Source organism: Trachypithecus francoisi, unplaced genomic scaffold (genome assembly GCF_009764315.1).
Source record: "Trachypithecus francoisi isolate TF-2019V2 unplaced genomic scaffold, Tfra_2.0 Lachesis_group12, whole genome shotgun sequence".
NCBI classification, from domain to species: Eukaryota; Metazoa; Chordata; class Mammalia; order Primates; family Cercopithecidae; genus Trachypithecus; species Trachypithecus francoisi.
This window is the reverse complement of record NW_022681457.1, coordinates 8,563,546-8,580,775: the sequence shown is the minus strand read 5'-3', so window position 1 is coordinate 8,580,775 and position 17,230 is coordinate 8,563,546. Positions and strand designations below refer to the sequence as shown.

At 46.9% G+C, this 17,230-nt stretch overlaps 3 protein-coding genes across 17 annotated transcripts in view; all 3 read right to left on the bottom strand.

Moving 5' to 3' along the window:
- Positions 1-17,230, bottom strand: part of LOC117093629 (zinc finger protein 468) — a 170,675-nt gene that overhangs the window by 13,996 nt on the left and 139,449 nt on the right. For 9 of the 14 annotated variants that reach the window (XM_033229038.1, XM_033229031.1, XM_033229044.1 and 6 more), the window contains exon 2: positions 4,362-4,449. The exons of 1 other annotated variant lie outside the window; for it this stretch is intronic. In XM_033229038.1, the coding sequence (XP_033084929.1) occupies positions 4,362-4,376 (15 nt within the window). In that variant the 5' untranslated portion in view covers positions 4,377-4,449. Of the gene's footprint in view, positions 1-4,361; positions 4,450-6,165; positions 6,185-6,289; positions 7,685-7,712; positions 7,806-17,230 lie in introns of those variants that run through there. 4 more of the 14 variants (XM_033229033.1, XM_033229037.1, XM_033229040.1 and 1 more) reach the window with 4 other exon arrangements.
- Positions 1-17,230, bottom strand: part of LOC117093598 (zinc finger protein 845) — a 146,678-nt gene that overhangs the window by 55,425 nt on the left and 74,023 nt on the right. The window lies entirely within an intron of this gene.
- Positions 1-17,230, bottom strand: part of LOC117093601 (zinc finger protein 761-like) — a 174,369-nt gene that overhangs the window by 138,095 nt on the left and 19,044 nt on the right. The window lies entirely within an intron of this gene.

The window sequence follows — 17,230 nt, the reverse complement described above, 5'->3', positions numbered from 1 at the left end:
GAGGCAGATCACCCGAGGTCAGGAATTCAAGACCAGCATGGCCAAAATGCTGAAACACCACCTCTTCTAAAAATACAAAAAAATTAGCCGCGGGGGATGGCATGTGACTATAATCCCAGCTACTTGAAAGGCTAAAACAGGAGAATCACTGGAACTTGTGAGGCAGAAGTTGCAGTGATCTAAAATTGTGCTACTATACTCCAGCCTGGGAACCAAGGATTTGTCTCAAAAAGAAAAAAGAAACAGCTGGACAAGGTGGCTCACACCTGTAATTTCAACACTTTGGGAGGCTGAGGTGGGCAGATCACGAGGTTATGAAATGGAAACCATCCTGGCTAAAAAGGTGAAACCCCGTCGCTACTGAAAATATCAAACAATTATCCAGGCATGGTGGCACTCGCCTGTATTCCCAGCTACTCGGGAGCCTGAGGCAGGAGAATCACTTGAACCACGAAGGCAGAGGTTTCAGTGAGCCGACATCACACCACTGCACTCCAGCCTGGGCTGCAGAGCAAGATTCCGCTCAAAAAATAAAAATTAGGCCAGGCGCGGTGGCTCAAGCCTGTAATCCCAGCACTTTGGGAGGCCGAGATGGGCGGATCACGAGGTCAGGAGATCGAGACCATCCTGGCTAACACGGTGAAACCCCATCTCTACTAAAAATACAAAAAACTAGCTGGGCGAGGTGGCGGGCGCCTGTAGTCCCAGCTACTCGGGAGGCTGAGGCAGGAGAATGGTGGGAACCCGGGAGGCGGAGCTTGCAGTGAGCTGAGATCCCGCCACTGCACTCCAGCCTGGGCGGCAGAGCGAGACTCTGTCCCAAAAAAAATAAAAAATAAAAAAAATAAAAATAAAAATTAACCAGGCATGGGGGCACCTGTGGTCCCAGCGACCTGAGAGGCAGAGGTTGAGGGATGGCTTGAGCCTGAGGGTGGAGGTTGCAGTGAGCTAAGATCATGCCACTGCACTCTAGCCTGGGCAATAGACAGAGACCTTGTCTCAAAATAAAATAAATATATGAAAACAGCATTACTCAAAGTATGAAAATCTATTTTGTATATGTATGTCCAAAACATTAATAAAACCTACATAGACTCACAAGAAATTAGATGTTAATAAAAAGGGTTGTTGTTTTCTCCAGATTTTCAAAATATGTATGTGTGTATACATGTATGTATACGTACTGATGTATATTTGTGTGTGTATATACATACATTTATAAGGTTTTAAAAATATAAAATTAGCAAGATTTGTTTAACTGAAGAGGCATCTCACCTTGATGGAAAGGATACTTTGGCAGTGGGAGGAAGGAGAGGAGCAGAAGAAATAACTATTGGGCCTGGGCACAGTGGCTCACACCTGTAATCCCAGCACTTTGGGAGGCCGAGGCGGGTGGATCACCTGAGGACAGGAGTTCAAGACCAGCCTGGCCAACATGGTGAAACTCTGTCTCTACTAAAAATACAAAAATTAGCCGGCATGGTGGCTGGCACCTGTAAATCCGGCTACTCGAGAGACTGAGGCAGGAGACTCGCTTGAACCCAGGAGGCAGAGGTCGCAGCGAGTTGAGATCATGGATTATACTCCAGCCTGGGCAACAAGAGAAAACTCAGTCTCAAAATAAATAAAAAATAACAGCCGGGTGTGGTGGCTCACACCTGTAATCCGGCACTTTGGGAGGTTGAGATGGGTGGATCATGAGGTCAGGCGTTCAATACTAACCTGGCCAAGATGCTGAAACCCCGTCTCTACTAAAAATACAAAAAAATTAGCTGGGCATGGTGGCGGGTGGCTGCAATCTCAGCTATTCAGGAGGCTGAGGCAGAGAATTGCTTGAACCCAAGAGGTGGAGGCTGTAGTGAGCTGAGATCACACCACTGCACTTCAGCCTGGGTGACAGAGTGAGACTCCATCTCAAAAAATAAAATAAAAATAAAATAAAATAAAATAAAATAAAAATAACCATTGGGTATTGGGCTTGATATTGGAGTGATGAAATAATTGGTACAACAAAACCCGATGACGTGAGTTTACCTCTGTAACAAGCCTTCACATGTAGCCCCAAACATAAAGTAAAAAAAAAAAAAGTTTTTTTTTTGAATTTACAACAGAATTCTTTTTTCTTTCTTTCTTCTTTTTTTTGAGACAGAGTCTTGCTCTGTCACCCAGGCTGGAGCTCAGTGGCAAGATCTTGGCTCACTACAAGCTCCACCTCCCAGCTTCATGCCATTCTCCAGCCTCAGCCTCCCAAGTAGCTGGGACTACAGGCGCCCGCCAACACGCCCGGCTAATTTTTTGTATTTTTTAGTAGGGTTTCATCATATTAGCCAGGATGGTCCCAATCTCCTGACCTCATGATCCGCTGGCCTTGGCCTCCCAAAGTGCTGGGATTACAGGCATGAGTCACCACGCCTGGCCCAGAATTTTTTTTAAAGTCTCATAACAATGCAGAAATACACGTGTATGAGACTTGCTCTGACACCTAACACAGAACTGACAGTAGTGGCTCCCCAGTGAGGTTGGAAGGAGGATGAGGGATGTGATAAGGAAAGGAGATGCCTTATGGCCAAGGGCCTAAGCTGAAGCTTTGCTTGGAGACTTACCACAAAACAAATATATACATCATGTGATGTTTAAATATAACAATTTATATGTAATAATAACTGGTGGGGCTGGGCACGGTGGCTTGTGCCTGTAATCCCAGGACTCTTGGGGGCTGAGACGGGCAGAGCACCTGAGGTTAGGAGTTGGAAGACAGCCTGACCAGCATGGTAAAATGCCGTTTCCACTAAAAGTACAAAAAAATTAGCCGGGCGTGGTGGTGCATGCCTATAATGCCAGCTACTAGGTGGGCTGACACAGGAGAATCGCTTCAACCTGGGAGGCAGAGGTTGCAGTAAGTTGAGATCATGCCACTGCACTCCAGCCTGGGCAACAAAGCAAGACTCCATTTCAGAATATAATAATAATAATAATAGGTGGAATGAGAATATGGCTTTATCCTCTAGGATAAAAAAGAAATGCTACTCTCATATTTGAGAAACATTGTAAACATTTTTACCAAAAACACCTGTTTCACAAGCCTCTCCACAGTAACACCACCGTCTTCATGAGCTTAATGTGCTAAGAATAGTTTAATGACTCTCCTCGTATTATTTACATGATTTCATATTCTTAAAATAATGAAGGAATAGGCCCGGCACGGTGGCTCACACTCGTAATCCCAGCACTTTAAGAGACCAGTGTGGGCAGATCACCTGAGGTCGGGAGCTTGAGACCAGCCTGACCAATATGGAGAAACCTGTCTCTACTAAAAATACAAAATTAGCTGGGCGTGATGACACATGCTTTTAATCCCAGCTGCTTCGGAGGCTGAGGCAGGAGAATCACTTGAACCCAGGAGACGGAGGTTGCAGTGACCTGAGATGGTGCCATTGCATGCCAGCCTGGCCAACAAGAACAAAATACTGCCTCAAGTAGTAATAATAATAATAATAAAGGAATCATTCATGTATTATTCATGTCTATGTATGAACTTTCCATTCTAATTAGTAAGATTTTTGGAGTCAGGAACACAGTAACTCACTCAATTACCTAAAAATGTGGTACAAAATCAGGGAGTAAAGATTTTCCTTTATTGCTCTCCTTTTCTAGAATTTTTTTTTTTTTTTTTTTGAGGCAGAGTCTCACTCTGTCGCCCGGACTGGAGTGCAGTGGCCGGATCTCAGCTCACTGCAAGCTCCGTCTCCCAGGTTTACGCCATTCTCCTGCCTCAGCCTCCCGAGTAGCTGGGACTACAGGCGCCCGCCACCTCGCCCGGCTAGTTTTTGTATTTTTAGTAGAGACGGGGTTTCACCGTGTTAGCCAGGATGGTCTCGATCTCCTGACCTCGTGATCCGCCCATCTCGGCCTCCCAAAGTGCTGGGATTACAGGCTTGAGCCACCGCGCCCGGCCCTTTTCTAGAATTTACCATGTACTTTGTGCTCATTAATACGTGACTTCCATTGGCAGCTGCTCTAATCCTGGTCCACAGAGAGCTGACAGAGCACACAGATGTGGCCCCTGAACAATCCCTGCTGCCCAACAGCACTCACACCACGGGACCCTCACCCCGTCTCCATCCATGTCTGGTGTGAGCCCTTCCCAGGACCATGCCCAGTGCCGCCTCTTCCCAAGTTCATGTCACTGGGTCACGAGAGATGGAATCTAAGGGAGATGAGAGGGACTGAGGGAAGGCACGGGTGAGGGTGAGCAAACCTGTCAGGCAGGACGCTTCAGACTCAGAGAAGATTCCCAACTCCAAGGCCCAGCGTTTCTGAAAGGAAGGAGACAGAACAATCCACCGAGAATATCATCTCACCTGAGGAGGAGCCATCCCTGACTCCTTTGCTTTCCTCTTCCTCTTCCCAGTTTCTTCCTTATGTACCAAGAGTCTTTAGAAGTCAATCCTGAATGTTAAAAATATGTTGTTTATTGCTCAGAATCAACACACCCCCTCCCTGTAACACAATGACATAAACAAAAGAGACCTCACCCTGAGGAAATACGGTCCCCTCTGCTGCCCACTGCACCAGGGACAAAAAATTCGTACAGGAAAACTCCCGCTCCCCTCCTGGAGAAGCCCCCACACACATTTCAGCAGTGGGGAGCTGGGCTGGGATGAGCTCCCCTTCAGGAAAACTCTACCAGAAATACAAAAACTTAGCCAGGTATGGTGGTGCACGTCTGTGTGTCTGTGGTCCCAGCTACTTAGGAAGCTGAGGTGGAAGCATCACTTGAGCCCAGCAGCTTGAGACCAGCCTGGCAAACATGGTGAAACCCTGTCTCTACTAAAAATATAAAAACTTGGCCAGGCGCGGTCGCTCATGCCTGTAATACTAGCACTCTGAAAGGCAGAGGTAGGTGGATTACTTGAGGTCAGGTGTTTGAGACCAGCCTGGCCAACATGGTGAAACCCTGTCTCTACTAAAAATACAAAAAGTAGCCAGACTTCATGGGCATCTGTAATCCCAGCTACTCAGGAGGCTGAGGAAGGATAATTTCTTGAACCTGGAAGGTGGAGGCTGCAGTGACCTGATATCGCACCACTGCACTCCTGCCTGGGTGACAGAGTAAGACTCAAAAATAAAATAAAATACAAATACAATAATTAGCAGGGTGTGGAGGCACACATCTATAATCTTAGCTACTTGGGAGGCTGAGGCAGAAGAATCAGTTGAACCCAGGAGACAGAGGTTGCAGTGAGCCAAGATCACAAGACTGCACTCACAGCCTGGAGGACAGAGTGAGAGTCTGTTTGGAAAAAAAAAAAAAAAAAGTGCATTTCTGATAAGATTGACACAGAGATAAGAAAACTTGGGTAATGTGATACAGACTGACAGGCAGAGGGAACTTCAGATGGGGGTGGGAGGCGATGGGAGGCATCTCTGAGCCTAGACCTGAAGGAGAAAGGGACAGTGCCATCTTCACTTAGAAACATAGAATAAGAGCAGGGACAATGACCTGAGACAGGAAGGATTTTGATATTTGAAAAAAGAGAAAAGCAAATGTGACTGGGGCAGAGGGAGTCAGGAGATGAGGGCAAGCTCCCAGGAGGAGGCTGGACACTGGCAGGGGCCCTGGACACAGGGCTGTGGAGCCAAAGTGAAGAGCTGGACTTTCGTCCCAGGGAACACGGGAAGCCGGTGGAGGGTTCCCTGCCAGGGACTGACACGACCTGCTTTAGACGTAGCTGTGATATCCCCATACAGACAAAGGCCTCTGAAGATGGTCTCTGTTTCTGAGTCTACTGCTCTGTTTCTTCCATTTTTCTGACTTCTTTTTTTTTTTTCATTTTTGGGTTACTGCATCCCATGGAAGATTCTAATTACAACTGGGCACTCCCGTCTCCCAGACAAAAAGCCACACCCAGACACCGCCTCTATTTTGCCAATCATTTCAGGGTCAGGATCACTCAGGTTGAGCTTTTCTGGTCTAGCCCTTCATCATCAAGCTGCAGGGAGGCTCACTGGGGCTCAGAGTGGGAAACATTTTCAGCAAGTTACCTGAGAAGGTCTGAGATGAGTGAGAAGATGTGCCTGAATTCTTACATGGGGCCTGGAAGGGCTAATGGGATGGGTTGGTCTTATTCCATCCTTAAAATTAGAGAAGCATCTTTCACCTACCTGGGTTAAAGAAAATTCTTTGGAAAGGTGCTGATGAAACTGACTCCCAACATTGAATTCTTCCTTACAAGGAAATCTCAGTAACATTTATAAAGTGCAGAAGTGTAAACACACAGCTATTGACCTTGAAAACAGGGCAACAGGGTCAGCTATGTCAGTTATATCAGAACTAAGACATAAGCAAATTTTTCAATCAAGAATACATGGGTGGACAGCTGCGGTGGCTCACACCTGTAATTCCAGCACTTTGGGAGGTGGAGGTGGGTGGATCACCTGAGGTCAGGAGTTTGAGACCAACCTGGCCAACATGGTGAAATCCTGTCTCTACTAAAAATACAAAAATTACCTGCGCTCCATCCTCACAACTTATTTAACCTCTTGTTGCTCCTTCACTCCAAGCTTTAGAACGTCCTCAATCTCCACAGATTTCTGCCTCTTCTCCCATCTCTGCGTGTCCTCTGTTCTCCCTGTTAAATTCGCTCTTCCCTGTTATAACCCCCCTGTCCCCAATCTGGCACCCCAGATCCCCAGGTGTCCTCCCTGCTGTGGTTCTCCCTCTGTTCTCCTTGCCACCAGCACCACTCTGCTCTGTTTGCCCTGGCTCCAAATCCCTCCTCCTCTCTCTCTCTCACGCTGAGCCTCCCTCTTTGCTGCCCCTCACCACCTTGCTGTCTGTCCTTCATCTCTGCACATCTAGCTGTTCTCTACATGTTTGCAGTTGCTTTTCTCCTCCTGCTTTCTTATCTTTTTTTCACTTTTGCTGTCTCTTGGCAAATCCCTCACCTATCCTCTACTTTGCCATCTGTTATGGGTCTTCCTCATTCTTCTTTTCTCTGTCTCTGGTTTTCTACTGCTCTCTCAGTCCCTCTCTCTGTCTCCTGATCCCGTTGGCCCACACAATCACACGAGGGTTTGGAGCAAGACGCCGGCATCTCGGAGGAGCGCATTTTTCAAGAGCTGGATCTGGGCAGGCAAGAACACCCCATATCACATGACAGGCACCGGGCACCTCTACAGTGCAGGCTCAGGGGAAGCGGTGACTGCGGAGGGAAGACCTGGGGAGCAGCAGGGCTCAGCATGAGTAGGAGGGAGGTAGGGGGCAACGACGCCTTTGCACAAGGGGGGGATCTGCAGGATCCCAGGACCAGACAGAGAACGCATCCTCCTTGGGGCTGGCGTCACGGTGCTGTGCTCCAGGAATTGACGAAGGTGAGGCTAGGAGACGCGCAGGGTGGGAATACACCTGTGGGGTGAGGACTTTAAAAAGCGCAGTGCGGAAGGAGTCAAAAAACGGTTTTGAGCAGGAAAACTACGCCATAGGAAGTGTATACGCTGCCCTGTAGCAGAAAGACCGAGGACGGCACCAGCCTCAGGACTTTAAACCTAAAAGGAAGGGACTTCCGGACTCCCAGGAGAACATCTCCATTTGCTCTGAGTGAAGGAAGAAAGACGAGAACTTCCAGGTCTACGGGGACCCCACATCCCGTGTACAGAAGCGCCGGAGACCTGGAGAGCGCAGACTTAATACAACACAGAGCAAAACTCACCGCCGCGGTGTGACCATCACTCCACGGGATCCGCTTCCTGGTCTGCGCGAATCTGGGCGCGCTAGACAGAAACCAAGCTTGGGTGGAGCCAACGAGGTGGTGGGCGGGGCCTGGGTGAGATGTGGGCGGGGTCCTGGGTGAGGTAGGGGAGGGGGCGAAGCGGAGAGAACTTGCCCTTTGGAACCGGCAGGGGGCGGGGCCGGAGCGGGACCTGTGAGTCTCTCAGCCTCCTTCCAGCCCGTTTTCAGGGTTTTGGCGGCGAGAGCAGCCAGGAAGGCAGAAGGATGATTCAAAAGCCCTGGAATAGTCTGGAAGGAGGATGCAAACCAGAATGTAAAATGCAAAGGCCTGCCTGGGTGGAACGTATGATTTCATGCTGACCGTCCATGGGACAGAATAGAAATCCTCTCCCTTTCTATTCTCCATTCACTCGGGAGGGAGAGCCAACCAGCGCTCAGCTTCAGAGACGTCCCTAGGACCACCGCCTGGGATGCAGGACGGAATGCGCAGACTAAGGAGGAGTGAGGTCACTACCTGCCGCTTAAACACAGCAGGGATGCGGGCGTGGGCGTGGGCGTGGGAGGCTGAGGTCCCAGCTACTCAGGAAGCAGTAGCGGGAGAATCGCTGAGCCTGGAGTCCTGGCCAGCCTGGGCGACAAAGTAACGTTCCCTCCCACTGTCTCTCTCTCTCTCTCTTTTTTTTTTTTTTTTTTTTTTTTTGAGGCGGAGTCTCGCTCTGTCGCCCGGGCTGGAGTGCAGTGGCCGGATCTCAGCTCACTGCAAGCTCCGCCTCCCGGGTTCCCGCCATTCTCCTGCCTCAGCCTCCGGGTAGCTGGGACTACAGGCGCCCGCCACCTCACCCGGCTAGTTTTTGTATTTTTAGTAGAGACGGAGTTTCACCGTTAGCCAGGATGGTCTCGATCTCCTGACCTCGTGATCCGCCCGTCTCGGCCTCCCAAAGTGCTGGGATTACAGGCTTGAGCCACCGCGCCGGCCTTCTCTCTCTTTTTTAAAATAAATTTTTGATTAGGACTTGGTGGCTCACGCCTGTAATCCCAGCACTTTGGGAGATTACAGTGGTGATCCGAGACGGGTGGATCACGAGGTCAGGAGATCGTGACCACCCTGGCTAACACGGTGAAACCCCCATCTGTACTAAAAATACAAAAAATTAGCCAGGCGTGGTTGCAGGCGCCTGTAGTCCCAGCTACTCGGGAGGCTGAGGCAGGAGAATGGCGTGAACCCGGGAGGCGGAGCTTGCAGTGAGCTGAGATCCGGCCACCGCACTCCAGCCTGGGCGACAGAGCGAGACTCCGTCACAAAACAAAACAAAACAAAACAAAACAAAAATTAACCGGGCATGGTGGCGGGCGCCTATAGTCCCAGTTTACTCAGGAGGCTGAGGGAGGAGAATGCTGTGAGCACGGGAGGTGGAGCTTGCAGTGGGCCGAGATCGAGCCACTCACTGCACTCCAGCCTGGGCCACAGAGCCAGACTCTGTCTCAGAAAAAAAAAAAACAAAAACAAAAAAACATTTCCTTGCGTGAGATAGGGATACATTACTCTTTTCCATGTGAATATCCAGTTAGTTGTCCCAGCACATTTGTAAAAGAGATCTACTACTTTCTCCTTTTTATTTACATTTTTCTTTCTTTCTTTCTTTTTGTGTGTGTGTGTGACAGAGTATTTCTCTGTCGCCCAGGCTGGAGTGCAGTGGCTAGATCTCGGCTCACTGCAGCTTCTGCTGCCTGGGTTGAAGTGATTCTTCTGCCTCAGTCTCTGGAATAGCTGGCATTACATGTGCCCACCACCATGCCCGGCTAATTTTTGTATTTTAGGTAGAGATGGGCTTTCACCATGTTGGACAGGCTGGTCTCGAACTCCTGACTTCAAGTGATCCGCCGGCCTAGGCCTCCCAAAGTGCTTGGAGTGCAGGAGTGAGCCGCTGTGCCTGGTCCAAGAAATACTCTTCACTTCGCTTTTTAAATGTTGTGAAAATCGCTGGGCGCGGTGGCTCAAGCCTGTAATCCCAGCACTTTGGGAGGCTGAGACGGGCGGATCACGAGGTCAGGAGATCGAGACCATCCTGGCTAACATGGTGAAACCCCGTCTCTACTAAAAAATACAAAAAACTAGCCGGGCGAGGTGGCGGGCGCCTGTAGTCCCAGCTACTCCGGAGGCTGAGGCAGGAGAATGGCGGGAACCCGGGAGGCAGAGCATGCAGTGAGCTGAGATCCGGCCACTGCACTCCAGCCCGGCGACAGAGCAAGACTCCGTCTCAAAAATAAAATAAAATAAAATAAATGTTATGAAAATACAATTGGAAACTAAAAAATCTTCCCCGAAATGAGAAATCATCTTCACGACAAAAGAGAAAGAAATAAAAACCATCTTATTAATAAATAAGCCTTAGACCAGAATGTGTTGGGAAATAGAGGCAAAGACCTGAGAGGTTGAAAAGACAGAAAAAACTTCACTGTTCTATGCAACCCATTAAGTACATGTTTTCAAGATAAACACTAATCAGTCCTCAAGGAAGACGGCTTGACAACACCTTTGGTCACACATAGTTCATCGTGGCTCTACTTGGTAATGGAGGTGACCATCTGTGTCAGCTACTTAGCTCCATGCAGAGGGAGGGGTAATACTTTAACCCATGTCTTTTTGACAAGTGTGAGTTTTACAACGTGGGGACAGGTGCCCTCTCTAGTAAGGCTCCTACAATCCGACAGGAACTGATGTCAGCAGTAAATAATAAAATTTAGAATACATGACTATAGAGTTTATTTGAACACAAAGCTTGAGGATAGCCCCCTGGAAACCTCAATTCCAAATGAAGGGGGCCCGTGTTCCCAAGTAGAGACTGTTAAGGTTTCACACACAGGGAAAGAGAAGCTTTAGCAGAATCACATTTTCCATTCAAGACCAGAGCATAGGCTGCAGCAACCTGATTGGTGACGGATTGATACACTTCAAGGAAGGTTACTTTATCACTCCAGAAGAAGGGACAAGGATGCCAGGAGGTCTTATCTCTGGGGCTGCTTAGTCTTCCTAATTATTTACAGGAATATATATATTTTAAATTGGTATTAGGAAACTAATTTTATTGCATTTTTTTTTTTTTTGGTACTGAGTCTTGCTCTGTCACCCAGGCTGGTGTGCAGTGGCACGATCTTGGCTCACTGCAACCTCCATCTCCCCGGTTCAAGCAGTTCTCCTGCCTCAGCCTCCTGAGTAGCTGGGAATACAGGCGTGCGCCACCATGCCTGGCTAATGCTTTTGTATTTTTAGGAGAGACGGGGTTTCACCATGTTGGCCAGGCTGGTTTCTAATTTATGACCTCAAGTGATCCGCCAGCCTCAGCCTCCCAAAGTGCTGGGATTACAGGCGTGAGCCACCGCACCTGGCCAGCAAAATTCTTAGAAGTTGCGCCTGCATGCCATTGGACTCAGTTTGCATGACCACGTTCCTCTCAAGGCTGAGAATTATTTAAATGTCCACAGCTTTAAATTGGAAATATTTGATGTTTGAATTATTTAACTTCCTACTGAGATAGAGGTACTATCTCCCTTGTAGTTTGCCTTACAGGGCGTGCTCCCAAGACCTTCAGAAGTACATCCCTGGGTCATTAAGCTGAAAAAAGGTTTAGTTACTCTCTAAAAAAATACCACTTCAGGCCAGGCACAGTGGCTCAAGCAAGCCTGTACTCCCAGCGTTTTGGGAGGTCAAGGAGGACAGATGGCCTGAGGTCGGAAGTTCGAGACCAGCCTGACCAATATGGAGAAATCCCATCTCTCCTATAAATACAAAAATTACCCTGGCCTGTTGGCACACACCTGTATTCCCAGCTACTCAGGAAGCTGAGGCAGGAGAATTGCCTGAGCCCAGGAAACAGAGGTTGTGGTGAGCCAGGATCGCGCCATTGCACTCCAGCCTGGGCAACAAGAGTGAAACTCCATCTCAAAAACAAAAAATAAATAATAAAAATAATAATAACAAATACAGCTGGGTGCAATGGCTCACGCCTGAGCAAGACTCCATCTCAGAAAAAAACAAAACAAACAAACAAAAAACATGCTACCAGTTACACAGCAGGGTGTCCTCAAAAACAAAGGAATTGCCTCCTCTTTAAGTTTTTTTTTTTTTTTTTTTTTGAGATGGAGTCTCGCTCTGTCACCCAGGCTGGAGTGCAGTGGTGTGATCTCCGCTTGCTGCAAGCTTCTTCTCCCAGGTTCACGCCATTCTCCTGCCTCAGCCATCTGAGTATCTGGGACTACAGGTGCCCGCCACCACGCCCGGCTAATTTTTTGTATTTTTACTAGAGACAGGGTCTCACCGTGTTACCAGGATGGTCTCAATCTCCTGACCTCGTGATCCTCCCGCCTCGGCCTCCCAAAATGCTGGGATTACAGGCATCAGCCACCGCACCCGGCCTACGTTTTTTTACATAGGCGCCTAGGTAAAACTAAGATATATTTACCTGCTGGTTGGCTGACAATCTAACAAAACTTATTATTTTGCTGATTTAAAGCTATCCTTGACTGGTCGTGGTGGCTCACACCCGTAATCCTAGCACTTTGAAAGGCTGAAGTCGGGGGGTCACCTGAGGTCAGGAGTTCGAGACCAGCCTGAACAACATGGTGAAATCCCGTCTCTACTGACAATGCAACAATTAGCTGGGCGTGGTGGCACATGCCTGTAATCTTAGCTACTCAGGATGCTGAGGCAGGAGAATTGCTTGAACCCAGAAGGCGGAGGTTGCAGTGAGCCGAGATTGTGCCATTGCACTCCAGTCTGGATGACAGGTGTGAAACTGCATTAAAAAAAAAAAAAAAAGCTATCCTTGGTATTTTAGTGTGCAAGTACTTGAAAGCATGACTGTAATTACCTTAGAAGCATACATTGTCATGGGGTATTGGGTCATCTGGACATTGTGTTTCGGTAGGAGTTTGTTCTTGCAGGTACTATTAAGCTGCTTTCCTTAACTGTAAACATCTTAAGATTGTGACTCATGTGTGAGCAGTAAGGAGTACGTCTGGCTAGGTTTACTGGACTTAAACTTTGTCATTCTAGCTCTCCTAGGATTCTGTCGAATAGTTTTTCCACTCATGCACCACAGAGTTCTAAGCACAATTATGGAGACACCACTCTCTTGTAATGTGCCGAGATCATGCCACTGTACTTTAGCCTGGACGACAGAGTGAGACTCCGTCTCAAAAAAAAAAAAAAAGGCCGGGCGCGGTGGCTCAAGCCTGTAATCCCAGCACTTTGGGAGGCCGAGACGGGCGGATCACGAGGTCAGGAGATCGAGACCATCCTGGCTAACACGGTGAAACCCCGTCTCTACTAAAATACAAAAAACTAGCTGGGCGAGTGGCGGGCGCCTGTAGTCCCAGCTGCTCGGGAGGCTGAGGCCGGAGAATGGCGTGAACCCGGGAGGCGGAGCTTGCAGTGAGCTGAGATCCGGCCACTGCACTCCAGTCCGGGCGACAGAGCGAGACACCGCCTCAAAAAAAAAAAAAAAAAAAAAAAAAAAAGAAAACGAAAAAAAGAAAACTCATCCAAATCAGAAAGAAAGAAAATTGTATTTGTTTGTAGATGACACGATCTTCTGTGTAAAAACTCCAAAGAGTCAACCAAAATACTACGGAAATAATAAACACATTCAGTGGATTGCAGAATACAATATCAGCACCAAAAATTAGTTGAATTTCCATACATTAACAATAAACAGGCCGGGCGCGGTGGCTCAAGCCTGTAATCCCAGCACTTTGGGAGGCCGAGACGGGCGAATCACGAGGTCAGGAGATAGAGACCATCCTGGCTAACACGGTGAAACCCCGTCTCTACTAAAAAATACAAAAAAATTAGCCGGGCGAGGTGGCGAGCGCCTGTAGTCCCAGCTACTCGGGAGGCTGAGGCAGGAGAATGGCGTGAACCCGGGAGGCGGAGCTTGCAGTGAGCTGAGATCTGGCCACAGCACTCCAGCCTGGGCGGCAGAGCGAGACTCCGTCTCAAAAAAAAAAAAAAAAAAAAAAAAAAAAAAAAAAACAATAAACAATTTTAGAGAAAATTAAGAAAACACTTCCATTGCTACAGAAATTTAAGTAAGAAATACTAAGGAATAAACGTAAAGAGATGAGACGTTTGTACCTTGAAATCCACAAACATTGATCAAAATGATTTAAAACATATATAGATAGACATAGAACCATATTGAGGATTGGAAAAATTAATATTGTTAAATGATTATATAACCCAATATGATTTAGATTCAACACAATACCCATAAAAATCCCTGTCAGATTGTGTTAAAGAAACAAAAAACTGGCTGGAAAAGTGGCTTACATCTGTTGGCCAGGCTGATCTCAAACTCCTGACCTCAAGTGATCTAACTGCCTTGGCCTCCCAAAATGCTGGGATTACAGGCATGAGACACTGCACCCAGCCCAATCCTCTTAACCTAAACACTTTAACATCAATTAATGCTTGAACTCAATGTTAAGTCAAACTCAAATCAATGCTGAATTGGCTCTAATGACAATACTTGATGTTTTGCTATACTCATTGCATTTGCATCAACTATCTCAAAAATGAATTTTCTGATGTTCTGCAAGGAGTGACCTTGGACTGAAGACCTTGCCACACTTATGACATTTGTAAGTTTTCTGTACAGTATGGATTCTCTGATGGCTAATGACTTGTGAATGTGAAGTGAAGGCTTTGCCATAATCATCACAGTTGTGAGGTTTCTCTCCTCCATGAATTCTCCTATGTTTTGCACTGGATGAAGCTTGACTGAAGACCTTGCCACAATCATGACATTTGTAAGGTTTCTCTCTAGCATGAGTTTGCTGATGAACTGCAAGTTACAAACGATGTCTGAAAAATTTGCCACATTTATTACACTTGTAAGATCTCTCTTCATTATGGATTCTCCAATGATTTGCAATGGTTGTAGCGTTACCGAAGACTTTGTGACAATCATTACATTAGTAAACTTTCCCTACACCATGGATTGCCTGATGGTGAATAAGTGGTGACTGCCCACTAAAGGCTTTGCCACACTCTTTACACTTGTAAGGTTTCTCTCCATTGTGAATTTTAGTATGTACTGCAAGGTGTGAATCACACCCAAAATCCTTGTCACAAACCTTACATTTGTATGGTTTCTCTCCAGTATGAATTCGCCTATGTCTTTCAAGCTGTGATTTGTGACAGAAGACTTTGTCACCTTCTTCACATTTGTAAGGTTTCTCTCCAGTATGAGCTCACTGATGAATTGCAAGTTAAGAACGATGTCTGAAAAAGTGGCCACATTTATCACACTTGTAAGATCTCCCTTCATTATGGGTTCCCCAATGATTTGCAAGCGGTGTAGTTTTACTAAAGACTTTGTGGCAGGCCGGGCGCAGTGGCTCAAGCCTGTAATCCCAGCACTTTGGGAGGCCGAGACGGGTGGATCACAAGGTCAGGAGATCGAGACCATCTTGGCTAATACGGTGAAACCCCGTCTCTAATAAAAAATACAAAAAACTAGCCAGGCGAGGTGGCGGGCGCCTGTAGTCGCAGCTACTCGGGAGGCTGAGGCAGAAGAATGGCGTGAACCCAGGAGGTGGAGGTTGCAGTGAGTTGAGATCCAGCCACTGCACTCCAGCCTGGGCGACAGAGTGAGACTCCATCTCAAAAAAAAAAAAAAAAATCATTACAATTATTATAAATAAAAACCTATTACAAATGCTGTGTTTTCTACAAAAACCATGGGCTTATCCATCCACGTATTCATGCACACACATCATATCACGGTGTTACATGCGTGGTGGAGCGCACCTCTAATCCAGCTACTCAAGAGGCTCAGGCAACAGAATCACTGTAATCCAGGAGGCGGAGGCAACAGTGAGAAAAAATCCCACTGCTGCACTCCAGCCTGAGTGACAGATGAAATTCACCTCAAAAATAAATAAATACATAAAATCAATGATGTGATAAAGCATGCTGTACCACTGATGTGTATCTCCACTTTCCATTCCATTCCAAGTCATTAAAAGTGCAAAGTCTGGCTGGGCATGGTAGCTGAGGCCTGTAATCCAGCACTTTGGGAGGCTGAGGTGAAAAAACACAGGTCAGGGGTTCCTGACCAGCTTGACCAATATAGTGAAACCCCATCTCTACTAAGAATACAAAAAAATCAGCCAGGCATGGTGGTGCACGCCTGTCATCCCAGCTACTCGGGAGGCTGAGGTAGGAGAATTGCTTGAACCCAGGAGGCAGATGTTGCAGTCAGCTGAGATCCCATCACTGCACTCCAGCTTGGGCAACAGAGCGAGACTCCATTTCAAAATAAATAAATAAATAAATAAATAAATAAATAAATAAATAAAACAATTAGCTGCATGTGGTGACACATGCCTATCATTCAAGCTCTCTGGGAGGTTAAAGTGGGGATTATTTGAGCCCAGAGTTTCAGGTTGCTGTAAACTCAACATTGTGCCATTGTACTCCAGAACTAAGCCACAGAGCGACATTTTCTCTCTCTCCTCTCTCCAACATGGTGAAACCTCATCTCTACCAAAAATACAAAAAATTAGCCATGCTTCCTGGCACACATCTGGGGTCCCAGTTACTTGGGAAGCTGATGCAAGAAGATCACTTGAGCTTGGGACACAGAGGTTACAGTGATCCAAGACTGTACCACTGCATTCCAGCCTAAGTAACATAATGACATGCCACTTTGGAAAAAAAAAATTCCAAAACCATCTTGTATATTCTTGAGCAAAAAAAACTTCTTTTGAAGTCTAAGGTTCCGATGGCATCAATCCCAAACATGTAATTACTCACTCCCAGAAAGTCACAGAAATATGTTGAAAATATACACACTGTGAACACAGAGCTGCAGGTGTTTAAAACACTGAAAAAGGGGCAGCTGTAGAAATGAGATCTGAGCAAATGTTTTCTTCATGAACACACGGGCTCTGTTAAACCAAGGTTCAAAGTCAGTCCAGCCCATCCTTCAACATCTGCCTAAAATATTATGGACCAGAGGGACTTAAATTCATTACGTTACAAATAGAGGAAGCAACATGTCATCACTTCATCATCACATCCAATCAACTCACTGCTCATCTACACCCAGGGTCCCTCTTTGTCTTCATTACTGTTTCCCTCCCTCATTCTGTATACAGTTGTCATTCTCATCTTCTCTCAGATTAGAATTAGCCAGGCATGGTAGCACATGCCTATCATCCTGGCTCCTTGAGAGGCTAAGATGGGTGTCACTTGAGCCCATGAATTTGAGGCCGCTGTAAACTAGAATTGTGCCATTGCACTCCAGACTGGGCCCCAGAGTGACACCTTGTCTCTTAAATAAGGAAGTTTGGAATCAGAGACATATTGACTCACTAGCGTAGCTTCAAATGCGTTACAAAATCAGACACAAAATATCTTCCCTAGTTTGTCTCCTTTTCCAGAATTTACCAGATACCAATGCACATTAACATGCTGAAGGGGGCCAGCCCCTC